Genomic DNA, 15,587 nt, shown 5'->3' with positions numbered 1-15,587 from the left:
AGGTTGTAATTAAATGTATAGTTAATTTATATTATTTAAGCCTAACCTAAAAATAACATATAAATTTAATTATACATATAACACTTAACAAACGCACACATAAATATTGTACAATTAACCCACACAAATTGTCTATATTTCTACCCTATATACTAAAAGTAATTAAAGTTACATTTTGTTGTTATTTTATTTGGCACACCGGCAAACTCAACGTCGAGTAACCGACATTTTGGTCTTTCGAGCCGAATCCGTTCCCGATAAAATAAAACCCACCCAATTAAACATCGTTTTCTTATTATACATTCACCCACCCAATCAACCATCGTTTGGATCATCAAAAATAATATATTCGCCCACCCAATCAACCACAAACTTGGATCAGAAAAGCAAGAAGGATTATATACGTGGAAAAAATTGTGAGTACATAAACCCAAATTTTTAAAAATAATATAAAACAAATATAAATAATAAAATAAATATTGTGCTTAACAGGTATTAAGTGCAAAGTATTTGCGAATTTATTATTGTCATATTCCGTTTAGCACTTTACTCATAATACATACATAAGTACGTACTTACAATATATAATATATATTTTTTGAGAGCCAAGCAACGTTACTCTTGGTACCTATTCGTACATAAACGTATATATATATTCAAATTGCATTGCCCGCTCTCTTAAATATTCATTGCTAGTGCATTGCGAGCAAGCAAAAAACCCTGTAGGAAAAAATTCAAATAACCCAGTAGGAAATTTTTCGTTCATCGGAATTTTAAATATTGTGCATATATAAGACACACACAAAAAATTTTTGTTTTGGAAATTCGCCAGCTTTCGGGAATTTGCTTGTTAAAATTTAAATAAAGAAAAATTACTTGAAATTTATTATTTGTTTCATTTAAATTTTATAAATTGTTGCGATATATACTATATAATAAAGAAATAAATAAATTTTCTATCGAAAATGGAAGAAGTTAAGTTCTGTATTTCGGATTTATTCGAATATATCGAAGAACATTACGAAACCCACCCCGAAGATGAATCCGTTTATACTCTGGAAATAAAAAGAGTTGAACTCAACGCTATTTACGACAAGGCCAACAAGTCATGCGATGCCTTTCGTAGAACCCCACAAAAACCCCGTTAGACTATTGACTTCATAAAAGTTAAAGAAAATTTTAAAACAAGTCATCAATTATATTTGAAATGTTTGGGATCCATTAACCAAGCTATAGATGATCTTAAGACCCCAACCCCCACAATAAAGGAACGAGCTTCAGCAGAAAACACATCGCGGGACATAGGATCTTCAATTCATCTACAACCTTGTGACACGGACATATTTTATGGCGACTTCGTAACCTGGCCCTCATTCAGAGACATGTTTACGGCCATATATGTAAACAATCACAAAATTAGTAACTAACTGACCCCGTTCCAGTTACCCAACCCGACAGTGGGACTTATAGAAAAGGAAAAGACAGGAAATTTAATACCTTTCACCCGAACGTCTCTGGAACTTCGAAATTGAGTTTTCCACACGCTAGTGAAAACCCTGTAAGAAGCAACATCATCTCAAAAAAACCCCAAGACATTGAGAGTTGTAAATTATGTAGAACCCAACATTCCATTCGAGAATGCCCAAAGTTTTTACAAATGAATGTCGAGACACGAATAAACGTAATAAAAAATAATGGTTACTGTTTTAATTGCCTTGCATTATCGCATAGCTTCAAGGATTGCAAGAGCAAATACTCATGCAGAATATGTAGAAAGAAACATAACACTCTTCTGCATCGTATGCCCCATCCCGCTCCCAATCCCTCCCGCAGGGATCAAGAACCCCGAACCCGCCTTTAGACTCTACCAATAGTAGTACCTCCCAAACCACACAACTCAAATAGGAAGCAGGTTTTGCTAGGTACTGCCATAGTGCAAGTTTCTTACAAAGCGCAATTATATACAGCTCGAGCACTAATCGACTCTGGGTCAGAAGGTACGTTCATTTCCGAGAAGTTCCACAGAAAATTGGACATACCCACATTCAAGAAAAACGCAAAAGTGACCGGATTGAACAACACAGTCTCCGCAACAGCTACCAAAACTTGCGAACTCACCCTTCGTTCACCAACAAAAAGGGAATTTAAGATAACAACCCACGCGTTTATCTTAAAAACTTTAACCGATAACTTACCCACTCACTCACTTGATAGAATAATTTCTAATAAAGAATTCGGTTTTAGTTTAGCTGACCCTCACTTCTATAAACCCAGACCTGTCGACATTCTTATCGGAAGTGATCTGTACCCACAAATAATTCTCAGTGGCGTACAGAGAAGTGTACTCGGGTAGCCCAAGAAACAGAATTCGGTTGAATTCTTTCCGGGCCCACACCTGAAAAACCCATCTCACCCTCAATATTGTCATTTTTCAATAAGACGACCCCAGACAAGTTGCTCACACAATTTTGGGAAGTCGAAGAAGTTGCGAAAAAGCCTCTACCCTCAACTTCGGATATACTGTGTGAGCAACATTATCAAAAAACAACCCGAAGACACTCAACTGGGTGTTACGTGGTAACATTACCCTTTAAAACCCCAGAAAAAATAGACTTGGCAACTCAAGACATTAAATATTCATTGCTAGTGCATTGCGAGCAAGCAAAAAACCCTGTAGGAAAAAATTCAAATAACCCAGTAGGAAGTTTTTCGTTCATCGGAATTTTAAATATTGTGCATATATAAGACACACACAAAAAATTTTTGTTTTGGAAATTCGCCAGCTTTCGGGAATTTGCTTGTTAAAATTTAAATAAAGAAAAATTACTTGAAATTTATTATTTGTTTTATTTAAATTTTATAAATTGTTGCGATATATACATACCTATCTATATAATAAAGAAATAAATAAATTTTCTATCGAAAATGGAAGAATTTAAGTTCTGTATTTCGGATTTATTCGAATATATCGAAGAACATTACGAAACCCACCCCGAAGATGAATCCGTTTATACTTTGGAAATAAAAAGAGTTGAACTCAACGCTATTTACGACAAGGCAAACAAGTCATGCGATGCCTTTCGTAGAACCTCACAAAAACCGGGTGAGACTATTGACTTCATAAAAGTTAAAGAAAAATTTAAAACAGGTCATCAATTATATTTGAAATGTTTGGGATCCATTAACCAAGCTATAGATGATCTTAAGACCCCAACCCCCACAATAAAGGAACGAGCTTCAGAAGAAAACACATCGCGGGACATAGGATCTTCAATTCATCTACAACCTTGTGACACGGACATATTTTATGGCGACTTCGTAACCTGGCCCTCATTCAGAGACATGTTTACGGCCATATATGTAAACAATCACAAAATTAGTAACGTGGAGAGACTGTTTTACCTAATTCAAAAAACCCGAGAAGAAGCAAGAGCAATAGTGAAAAACGCACCATTAACAAATGATGGTTTCTTGATGGCATGGAGGGATCTGGTATCGCAATACGAAAACAAACGAGTTCAAGTCAACGCGCAATTAAAAATTTTGTTCAATTTACCCCAAGCAAACCAGGAAAGTGGAAGCGCTATTAAACATCTTCAGAGGACCGTCAGCAATTGTCTTACAAATCTTCATAATGCATATATAGACACGACTAGTTGGGACCCAATCTTAATCTTCTTATGTGGATTGAAACTACCTAAAATTTTACTTCATCAATTTGAGGATACCCTAGAAGTCAACTCCGAAATACCATCATGGAAAACTTTCGACGCATTTCTCACCCATAGATACAAATCTTTAGAAGCAGTAGGAAATCTAACTGACCCCGTTCCAGTTACCCAACCCGACAGTGGGACTTATAGAAAAGGAAAAGACAGGAAATTTAATACCTTTCACCCGAACGTCTCTGGAACTTCGAAATTGAGTTTTCCACACGCTATTGAAAACCCTGTAAGAAGCAACATCATCTCAAAAAAACCCCAAGACATTGAGAGTTGTAAATTATGTAGAACCCAACATTCCATTCGAGAATGCCCAAAGTTTTTACAAATGAATGTCGAGACACGAATAAACGTAATAAAAAATAATGGTTACTGTTTTAATTGCCTTGCATTATCGCATAGCTTCAAGGATTGCAAGAGCAAATACTCATGCAGAATATGTAGAAAGAAACATAACACTATTCTGCATCGTATGCCCCATCCCGCTCCCAATCCCTCCCGCAGGGATCAAGAACCCCGAACCCGCCTTTAGACTCTACCAATAGTAGTACCTCCCAAACCACACAACTCAAATAGGAAGCAGGTTTTGCTAGGTACTGCCATAGTGCAAGTTTCTTACAAAGCGCAATTATATACAGCTCGAGCACTAATCGACTCTGGGTCAGAAGGTACGTTCATTTCCGAGAAGTTCCACAGAAAATTGGACATACCCACATTCAAGAAAAACGCACAAGTGACCGGATTGAACAACATAGTCTCCGCAACAGCTACCAAAACTTGCGAACTCACCCTTCGTTCACCAACAAAAAGGGAATTTAAGATAACAACCCACGCGTTTATCTTAAAAACTTTAACCGATAACTTACCCACTCACTCACTTGATAGAATAATTTCTAATAAAGAATTCGGTTTTAGTTTAGCTGACCCTCACTTCTATAAACCCAGACCTGTCGACATTCTTATCGGAAGTGATCTGTACCCACAAATAATTCTCAGTGGCGTACAGAGAAATGTACTCGGGTAGCCCAAGAAACAGAATTCGGTTGAATTCTTTCCGGGCCCACACCTGAAAAACCCATCTCACCCTCAATATTGTCATTTTTCAATAAGACGACCCCAGACAAGTTGCTCACACAATTTTGGGAAGTCGAAGAAGTTGCGAAAAAGCCTCTACCCTCAACTTCGGATATACTGTGTGAGCAACATTATCAAAAAACAACCCGAAGACACTCAACTGGGTGTTACGTGGTAACATTACCCTTTAAAACCCCAGAAAAAATAGAATTGGCAACTCAAGACATATAGCTTTAGCTCAGTTTCTAAGAAATGAAAAGTCCCTATCTAGAAAACCTGAAATAAAAACAGAATACGACAAGGCCATCAACGAGTACCTGGAACTCGGTCATATGACCAAAATAGAATATGACCCCGCAGAGAATACGAAAACATACTATCTACCCAACTGCGAGTGGTATTCAACGCATCATGCCCCACCTCAAATAGAAATAGCCTCAACGATGTATTACACACTGGACCTATTCTGCAAGCAGACCTGGTAATCCTAGTGGTAAAGTGGCGTATGTTTCGAATCGTATTCAATGCAGATATTCAAAAAATGTATCGTCAAATACTTGTTGAAAGCAAACACACTTCATTTCAAAGAATCTTATTTAGAAGATCGCCTAACGAGCCCATAGAAGATTTTGAACTACAAACTGTTACGTTTGGTATTAACTGTGCCCCATATTTAGCTATCCGTACCCTCCTCAAATTAGCGGATGATGTACAAGGAACCCACCCACTGGCAGCAGAGATACTTCGAAACGGAATGTACGTCGATGATGTACTTGCAGGAGCACATGACGTAGCAACAGCGAAGATAGCACGAGACGAACTCACTTCATCTTTGGAGTCCGCAGGATTTGCTCTACGCAAATGGACCTCAAATGACCCAAAAGTCTTATCTGGAATCTCACAAGAACACCTGTTGGATACCAATTTACTCAGTTTATCGGAATCCAATAGCACAAAAATACTGAGGATCAGATGGAATGCAAAAAAAGATGCATTCTTTTTTCTCATCAACCCTATTCGTTTACTAAAAGAGAAGTATTATCGATTATAGCAAAATTGTTCGACCCAGCTGGTTGGCTCAGTCCCGTTGTAGTCACAGCCAAAATAATAATGCAACAAATATGGCTCGATAAATCCGATTGGGATGAAAGTTTAAAACCCTTAACTCTCCATTGCTGGAAAACCTTCATAAAGGATTACGAAACCCTAAATCTGATTGAAATTCCTCGGTGGACCCACTTTTCGACATCCGCGATCATCAATTTCCACGGATTCTCTGACGCATCAGAAAAAGCTTACGCAGCAAACCTATGCATCAGTGTTTCTACAAACACAAATACCTGAACAACTCTTTTGATATCCAAGACTCGTGTGTCCCCAATAAAAAGTATATTTTTACCAAGGCTAGAACCTTGCAGAGCGGTTCTTCTGGCGAATCTAGTGGATGCGACCCTACCCCAATTAAACATTACTCAGTACCGCAGTCACCTTTGGACGGATTCTACAATTATCCTTTCTTGGCTAAGCAAACCCCCATGCTCATGGACAACCTTTGTATCCCATCAAGTTGCCACAATTGCAGAAAAAGTTGAAACCGAAAATTGGCGTCACATCTAAAGCCAGGACAATCCGGCAGATCTGGGTAGTCGCGGATGCACACCTCTGGAAATGGTTAACAATGTTCTCTGGTGGCACGGACCCAAATGGTTAAAACTCGACCCGAAACATTGGCCAATTACCCGAAAATCAATCGATACAACACTGGAACTGCGGCCAATCAAGACTATCGTCAACACAACACAAGAGGAAATACTGGATAGATTTTCATCACTACCCAAAGCCATTCGAGTCATAGCATATTTATTCAGATTCTGCTCAAATGCGTCACGCAACAGATCACAACAGCCATACACAACGTTGGAAATAACTCCAGACGAGTTCAAAACTACCCGCACGAAGTTAATTATTTTAACCCAAAGACAGCACTTCCAGGAGGAGTATGAAGCTTTAACTCAAAAAACCAGCATACACTGAAAAAGTACAATTTTGATCCTAAACCCTTTAATCGATCCCAAAGGAATAATGCGAGTCAATAGCCGATTAAACAATTCAGAAGCATTATCATATAACGAGGGTCATCCGATTATACTACCCTATAGCAGTCGATTAACAAAACTACTCACCCAATTTACTCACTCAATTACCCTACATGGTGGCAACCAACTAGTTTTACGACTCATGCGAACGGAATTTTGGATACCGAAGCTTAAAACGCTCATCAAGTCCATTTTCCATCAGTGCAAAACTTGCGTCTTACACAAGAAGAGAGAAACTACCCAAATAATGGCAGCTCTGACATAAAAAATTACACCGGCAGAGCGTGCTTGATCACAAAAGGTTATGTATGCGTATTTGTTTGTTTTGCAACCAAAGCAATACACCTGGAGGCAGCAAGCGATCTCACCACCCAAGCATTCATGGCCGCAATCGCACGATTCTTTTCTAGGCGCGGATGTCCCGCCGATCTTTATTCTGGCAATGGTACTAATTTCGTGGGAGCGTCTAAACTCTTAATCAAAGATCGACGAGAATTCACAAAAACACAAGTAACAACAAGTGCAGCACACCAAAACATCAACTGGCACATTAATCCTCCAGGAGCTCCACATATGGGTGGACTCTGGGAAGCAGGAGTGAAAAGTTTAAAGAGCCACTTAAAAAAGGTGTCTCAGATCCAAAAATTCACTTTCGAAGAATTATCTACCCTTCTAACCCGAATCGAAAGCTGCTTGAATTCTCGACCTTTAAGCCCACTAAGTGAAGACCCCAGGAATATAGAACCTTTAACTCTAGGCCATTTCTTAATTGGTACCCCTTTATTAACCCCAGCAGAACCCAACTTAAAAGATACACAACTAAGCATCGCACATAGATGGCAAAAGTTAAAGATACTCCATCAACACTTCTGCAAACGATGGAAAGAAGAATATCTAAAAGAACTCCACAAACGGTATATGTGGAAATACCCTCAACGCCAAGAAACTCTGCCCCCAAATGAATGGAAACTTGGTCGCATCGAAAAAACCTATCTCGGTGCAGACAATAAGACCAGAGTAGTTGACATACGTACTCTCAGGGAACAATTACCCGCCAAATAACCAAAATAGTCATTGCGCCTTACCAAATAACTAATCTCATTTCTTTATAGTGACATGGCTCCTCAAAATAGCATCAAATCTATCTGCAGCCGACAGAGCAGCCCAGCCTTCACCATACGATCACTCAGCGTCACCCGAAGCATCACCCCACTCTCCGACAATGGGACCCTGGCTAGACGCTTACATGGCTTTAAAGCGACCCTCCCCCCCATTCGAGAAGAAAGAGGAAGTACCCACCGCACGGCCCGACGAACTATCACCCATTCATCAAAACGCACACATAAACACATCCCCTGTGGATTGTGTAAAAAGGATCACCGATTGGTGACATGTTCAAAATTTACAAAAATGAACATTCATGAAAAGTTTGACGCAGTAACTAAGTATAAGTACTGCGTCAACTGCTTGGCCAGATCGCACTCAACACAAAGATGCACAAGCGCAAAACGATGCAACATGTGTAACGGTGAGCATCATTCAATCCTACACGGGCACCCCAGGTTGTTCTGCAAAAAGACAACCAAAACAACAAATAGCGATAAAAGACTGCACAAAGACCAAGAGATTCCAACGCTACTGGCCAAGCCGACCCTTATACCCACTGCCATGATAAAAATAAAACACGAGGGCAAATGGAATAAAATACGTGCCATAATTAACCCGACCCGAAAGGTGACAATCATTGCCTCAGAGCTAGTTCAGAGATTGAGGTTACCGAAAACGTACCTTGACTCTCCCCGCATATGTAAAATCGTCATAGGGTCACTAACTGATCCCGACTGGCATGTCGAAGTTAACTGCCTTATGACGCAGGAATTACCGACCCGACCCTACAATCGTGATATAGGTGGCGAAATCTTTAAGAGATTCGACCACTTAGTCCTAGCCGACCCTATGTTCCACAAGGATGATAAAATCATGATGGAACTGGGAGCAGACATCTACCCAAGGATAATGAAACCCGGATTATTCAACCCAGACAACAGCGCCGTGATCGCACAAAACACCGCACTCGGTTGGACTCTAACCGGTGCTTGTGCGATTTAAACCACTCAACCCATTTTAAAACAATATTCCTTAACCCAAAGCGAAATAGATCTAATAACTTTTATTTGCAGAGCCTGCAAAGCGGCCGGGATGTTCATGCCAAATGAACACATCCCTGCATTGTTCTCCTAACTTGTATAAATACGAATTAGAGGACAATGCAAAAGGCTCAACAGCACCAACATAGCTCATAATTCCAATTGGAATTAATCAGCAGATCAAGGAGCAGATATCAACGCGGACGGACAGAAAAGGCGCGAAAATTAGATCGCCCCAGCAATACAACAACAACAGGAGCACCACCAAAATCTACGCGGGATTATAAGCCACATCAGGTTGTAATTAAATGTATAGTTAATTTATATTATTTAAGCCTAACCTAAAAATAACATATAAATTTAATTATACATATAACACTTAACAAACGCACACATAAATATTGTACAATTAACCCACACAAATTGTCTATATTTCTACCCTATATACTAAAAGTAATTAAAGTTACATTTTGTTGTTATTTTATTTGGCACACCGGCAAACTCAACGTCGAGTACCCCGACACCAAATTTTGTTCCAAAGCTGTTTATTTAATTAATAAATTAATTTTCACTTCACTCACCTTTAGCACAAAATAATTAAAAAAGAAAGAGAGTCGATTTCGGCGGGTGCTTAAGGAACTAATCGCTAGCGAGTCGATGCAAAAAAGGGGAGCGGGATCCTTCTTTTGGTCCCTTATATATCTGTTGATGTCTTCATGGTGGTGTGATCGGTGTTAAGTTGTATTTGTGTGCGTGTTGGTGCATGGTGTAGTGATGTGGAATGTATGGTATGTAGGTGTGGAATGTATGGTAAGGACGTGTGGGGATGTGGATGTGAATTGGTGTAGTGTGACAGTGTCTTACGGGGAGGGGGGATTGAGTGGTCATTTAGCCATCCCGGCCCCCCTAGGCGAATTATTAGCCTAGTAGTCGCTGCAGCTGTTGTAACGTTTCCACAACGCTGCTCAGTCCATTGGAACGACGTGGTTGCGGTCTAGGCTGTCGACGCCGTGGTGTTACATTCCGCGGGTGTACCGCACGAGTGGAGGGTCGAGGTCCTGTTGCGCGGCTTCGCAGAGTAGGTGGCCGACCAACGTTGCGCCTCGAGCTGCGATGAAGTAGTGTGTGATGTGGTCTGCTGCAAATTTGGCACAGACCCGTGGACACACACTCTTGAGTCCCATGCGTATGCGATAGGCAATTTAGACAGTGCCCATGTGCCTGGGCAACTTGTTGTCGTTGCAACGGTCGCATACTCCTGAAAATCCCACAATGTTGCAGACGATGTGGGCGCCGACAAATGGGACATCGTATACGATGTGCCTCTGAAGGCGGCGATGATAGCGTCGGGGAAGGTCGCGTGCCACCGCGAGGAACTGGTGCTGACCTAGGTGTCGTTGCAGGTGCGCTTGCAGGGGCAGTTGCAGCTGCAGATCGGGGCGTTGGGGTAGGCCCCGTGCGTGGCACGTTGGAAGCCGACCGCACAGTTGGCGTGGGAGTAGTTGGCGTATCCACATCCATGTTAATCTGTATGAAAAAGTTGTTTAATGATGCAGACTTGTCATAGAAAGGATATGGATGATCGTGCCACGTTATGTGGCATGAATGGGTCATCGTATTGATCGACCATTTTTTATTAGGTATTTGTTATTTAAACGGTTATTAACGAGTTTTTCGGTTTTTTACTTATTGATTTGGTTATTTTATTGAATTGCGGTAGTATCGGTTGATTGTGTGCGATTTGCTGTGTCACTATTATCGGCGGTTGGGAGAAAGCATAGCTTCACGAGCGGTCTGGTTAGCATTCCGCTTTGTGTACGAAGATCAACCACTCGTATGTGACCGTCGGAGCCGTAATGTAGCTTTTCTATGCGCCCAAGCCGCCATTCGGTAGGAGGTAGACAATCATCATGGATAATGACACAATCTCCAAGCTTTGGTGCTTGTTCAGGAGTCTTCCAACGGTATCGTTTATGGAGATCCTTTATGTATTCTTCTTTCCATCGACGGCTGAAATCGTGATGGAGAATTTTAATTCTTTCCCAGCGATTTAGTAAGGATAGCGACTCCACGCCTGGCTCAGGTATGGCCAGAATGGGTGTTCCTTTGAGAAAGTGCCCTGGAGTTAAGGCTGTGAAATCGGAGGGATCTTGCGAAAGGATTGTAAGAGGCCGTGAATTGAGAACGGCTTCAATTCGAATTAATAATGTCGTGAATTCTTCGTAATTGAATTTGTAATTTCCAGCTATTTTTTTGAAGTGGGATTTGAAGCTTTTTACAGCTGATTCCCATAAACCACCCATATGAGGAGCGCTTGGGGGGATGAATTGCCAATTAATGCCTTGGGGCGCGTACTTTTGTACAATCTCAGGTGAGACTTGTTTGATAAAGTCCACAAATTGTTTTTCGGTGGCTCTTTGAGCACCGATAAATGTTTTACCATTATCGCTCATGATCTTCGATGGAAAGCCGCGTCGACCGACGAAGCGGGCAAATGCCGCAAGGAAAGCCTCCTTCGTCAGATTAGTACAAAGCTCAAGGTGCACTGCTTTTGTCGTAAAACAGACAAAAACAGCCACATAGCCTTTCATCAGAGTGGGAGACCTTAACATGGACGCCTTTATTTGAAAAGGCCCAGCAAAGTCGACACCTGTGATGGAGAAAGGCAGAGCGAAGTTGCAGCGTTCCGGGGGAAGTGCTGCCATAATCTGTGTTCTCATCTTTTGCTTGTGCGTGGTACAGATTTTGCACAAGAAAATGCACTTCTTTATTTGGGGCTTAAGTCGGGGAATGTAAAATTCCTGGCGGACCGTATGTTGCATGAGGCGATGTTCGGCATGAAGCATTAATATGTGGATATAATTGATGAGTAGTGTGGCAAGTCGAGACTTCTCTGGAACAATTATGGGATGGCGTTCGTTATACGTTAGGCTTGAATTGGCAAGCCGACCATTCACACGTAGAAGACCTTTCGTGTCGAGGAATGGGTTTAGAACTAAGAGGGGACTTCTCTTGTCAATAGGTTTTGATTCTCTCAGAAGTGATATATCGCGGCTGAAGTAGCGCGCTTGCGTAGATGCGATAAGAGCGACCTTTGCTTTTTGTAAGTCTAGGTGCGTCACTGTATCGCATTGGGAGTGTAATGAAGTTACTCCCTGAAGTTTAATTTTGAGTCGCTCTATGAACTTGAGCATGTAAGCGATTACCCTGAGTGCTCGGGGATACGATGAAAATCGTTCGAGGATGTCAGTATCATCCACTGTTGTGTGAAAAGAGTCGATTTTTCGACTTTCTGGGGCAATTATATTGCGCATGGGCGATTGTGGCCAAGAATCAGGAGATTCTGTTAACCATCGGGGGCCATTCCACCAGAGGGTGGTGGTGGCAAGATGCAGGGGTTTGCATCCTCTCGTACCTAGATCAGCAGGATTGTCAGCACTGGCTACATGTCGCCAAGTGGCTGATCCTACTAGGTCAAGGATTTGAGACGTTCGGTTTGAAATATACGTCTTCCATGCATGTGGTGGTTTTTCTAACCAGGCTAGTACAATTTCGGAATCGGACCATAGATATAATTTATATTGTGCCATGTTTAATTGCGTTTGTACGATGGACACGAGTTTGGCCAGTAGTAGCGCTCCACATAATTCAAGTCGTGGTAGACTTATTGTTTTTAAAGGAGCCACTTTTGCTTTTGCTACTAGTAAGTTTCATGTGGTCGCATTGGCGCTTTGTGTGCGAACATATATAGTTGCGCAATATGCCTTTTCAGAGGCGTCACAGAAGCCGTGTAGTTCGACTTTGTGCTCTGGGGCATAATTTACCCAACGTGGGATTTGTATCTGTGAGATATCATGTAGATTGCTCGCAAACTGGGACCACTTTTCTAAACGCAGTGGTTTTACTTGTTCGTCCCAGTCGGTACCATCTAACCATAATTCTTGTATTAGAATTTTGGCTTGTATCATAACTGGCGAAAGCCATCCTGCGGGGTCGAAAAGTTTCGCCACAGAGGATAGAATTTGCCGCTTTGTTATGGCAGATAATGCCGATATTGACTCTGTAGTGTATGAAAACTGGTCAGATATCGCATTCCATTGGATCCCCAGAGTTTTTGTTGTACTTTCCTTTTCGAATTTAAGGAAATTAGTATCTAACAAATTTTCATGTGGTATATTTTTTAGAATATTAGGGTGGTTCGCCGTTATCTTTTTCAACGGAAACCCTGCGGTTTTGAGGGCTTGTATCACTTGTGATAGTGACTCGTATGCTTGTGGAAGACTGTGACTTCCAGACAAGATATCGTCTACATACGTTTGTGTTTTTAACACCTGGGTTGCCAGAGGAAATTCTGACTTGGTGTTTTCTGCCAATTCGTGCAGTGTTCGAATGGCTAAATATCGAGCACAGTTGACGCCAAAGGTAACTGTTTTTAATTTATAGTCGCGGAGTGGACTATTGGGAGATTTTCGGAAAATAATTCGCTGAAAATCTTGATCGTCTTTATGTACGACTATTTGTCTATACATTTTTTCGACGTCTCCGTTAAATACGTATTTGAATATACGCCAATTTAATATGAGGAGCATTAAATCTGGTTGGAGCGTGGGTCCCGTAAATAGAATATCATTTAGGGAATTCCCCGAGCTAGTGGATCTTGATGCATTAAAGACAACTCTTACTTTAGTTGTTTTTTTGTCTGGCTTTACTACTGCATGGTGCGGCAAATAAAATGAGTAGTATTTGCCGTTGATGATTTTTTCACATGGGCTTATTTCCTCCATGTGGTCTAAATGGAGATATTCTTCCAACACACCATCATATACTGGTTTGAGTTCGCCTTTTTTAAGTAGGTTTTTTTCCATACTTTGAAACTGCTGTATTGCAGAGGTGCGAGAGTGACCTAAGGCGATTGTGTTGGGAAATTGTTGTTTTAGTGGTAGTCGTACGACGTACCGACCATTATCTGATCTAGTAGTTGTAGCTTTGTAAAAGTCTTCACAATACTGATCTTCTGGGGTTGTGATTGATATGGGGGGGAGTTCTTCTAACTCCCAAAATTTTTTCAATTGTGAATTGAGGTATTCGTTTGAGATTTCCTCAACCTGAGTGGTCATGGTGGTAACTGGTTCCGAAACTAGTCCACTTAGGATCCACCCAAAAATAGTATTTTGTGCCAGAAGTGTATTTGAAATTTTCTCAATACCTTCGAGTATAATCTGTGGTATGAGATCGCTTCCTAATAGAAGGTCTATTTGAGCGGGAGTGTTGCAGTTGGGATCTGCTAGCTTTAGGTGTGAAACCTTTTGCCAATGCTTGCTATTTATGTGATAGCTTGGAAGCATATTTGTAAGTTGCGGTAAGACTATTGCTTCTGCTTGTATGTGCTTATCCGCTTGGGGGGAAATTAAGGTAATGGGGCAGATTTTATTAGAGTTTTGAACTACTCTTCCGCCCCTTTCCTGTAATTTCAAAGTTGGCTTGTTTTGTTGGCAGTTGTAGCCTAATTTGAGCCCTAGACGCTATAAAAGATCGTTGTGATCCTTGGTCTATTAAGGCCCTAAGTTTAAACAGCTCTCCTCGGTGTTCGATGGAGACGACTGCTGTTGGTAGTAGTACCCTACTTTGGTTTTCGCTGTGTAGCGTTTGAGTTTTTAATGCCTTTGAGCAGCATGGTGCTTCTTGGCAATTTACGGGATTTCGCACTTCGGGATTTGCTGTTGCAACTAAACCCGTGGCTCTTTTCATATTTGCGCTGTTTGGGGGTGAGCTGGAAAATGTCCTGTAATGCAGCATTGAATGATGTCGTTTATGACAATAAACGCAATTAAATTTGCTTTCGCACTCTTTAAGTGTATGTGCATGTGATAGGCAATTTGTACAAAGTCTTTTTGTTCTCACAAAATTGTTCCTATCGACAATATTTAATTTTTTGAATTTAACGCAGGTAACACAGTTCGCATGACGTTTGTTTATACTGTTCTGACGTGAATGATTGATTTTTAAAGAAACTTCTATTTAAATGGTTATTGCTACTGGTTTGGGGTCTATTAAAGCTTCTATTGAGGTCGTTTTGAACGTTTTTAGTTCTAACTAGTTTTTTGTCTACCCTTTCTGCTATTTCATATTGGGTAGTTAGAAATTCTTTCATTTGCTGCCACGTTGGGCATTTTTTCCGAGATGAGAGCGATTGCTCCCACAAAAGTAACGATTTTTCTGGTAATGCCGCGGTGCATATATTTACCAGAATAGGGTCCCAGCTGTCTGTGGGAATATTTTGTGTCGATAAAATTGACAAACAATTAGAAACAGTGGATTGTAGTCTAATGAATTCATCACTTGTTTCTTTCTGAATTTTAGGCAAGTTCATTAGTATCGTTACTTGCTTATCGACCAATATTCTTTCATTTTCGTATCTCGCTTTTAGAGCTTCCCAAGCCAGATTGAAATTATCGTCATTTAGTGCGAACTGTTTTACTATGACGCCTGCTTGACCTTTTGTTTTGTATCGGAGGTGATACAATTTTTGCGCATTTGTTAATTTTGGG

At 40.8% G+C, this 15,587-nt stretch overlaps 1 protein-coding gene across 1 annotated transcript; it reads left to right on the top strand.

Moving 5' to 3' along the window:
* Positions 1–17: 17 nt before the first annotated feature.
* LOC138857834 (uncharacterized) lies at positions 18–9,465 on the top strand. The gene is made up of 2 exons (XM_070111725.1): positions 18–416; positions 8,005–9,465. The coding sequence occupies exon 2, from the start codon at positions 8,009–8,011 to the stop codon at positions 8,999–9,001; it is 993 nt and encodes a 330-aa protein (XP_069967826.1). The 5' UTR covers positions 18–416; positions 8,005–8,008; the 3' UTR covers positions 9,002–9,465.
* Positions 9,466–15,587: the final 6,122 nt, after the last annotated feature.

The sequence above is a fragment of the Bactrocera oleae genome, chromosome 6 (genome assembly GCF_042242935.1).
Source record: "Bactrocera oleae isolate idBacOlea1 chromosome 6, idBacOlea1, whole genome shotgun sequence".
NCBI lineage: Eukaryota > Metazoa > Arthropoda > Insecta > Diptera > Tephritidae > Bactrocera > Bactrocera oleae.
Note: the sequence above shows the minus strand (reverse complement) of the source record. Positions and strands in the feature narration are given on the sequence as shown.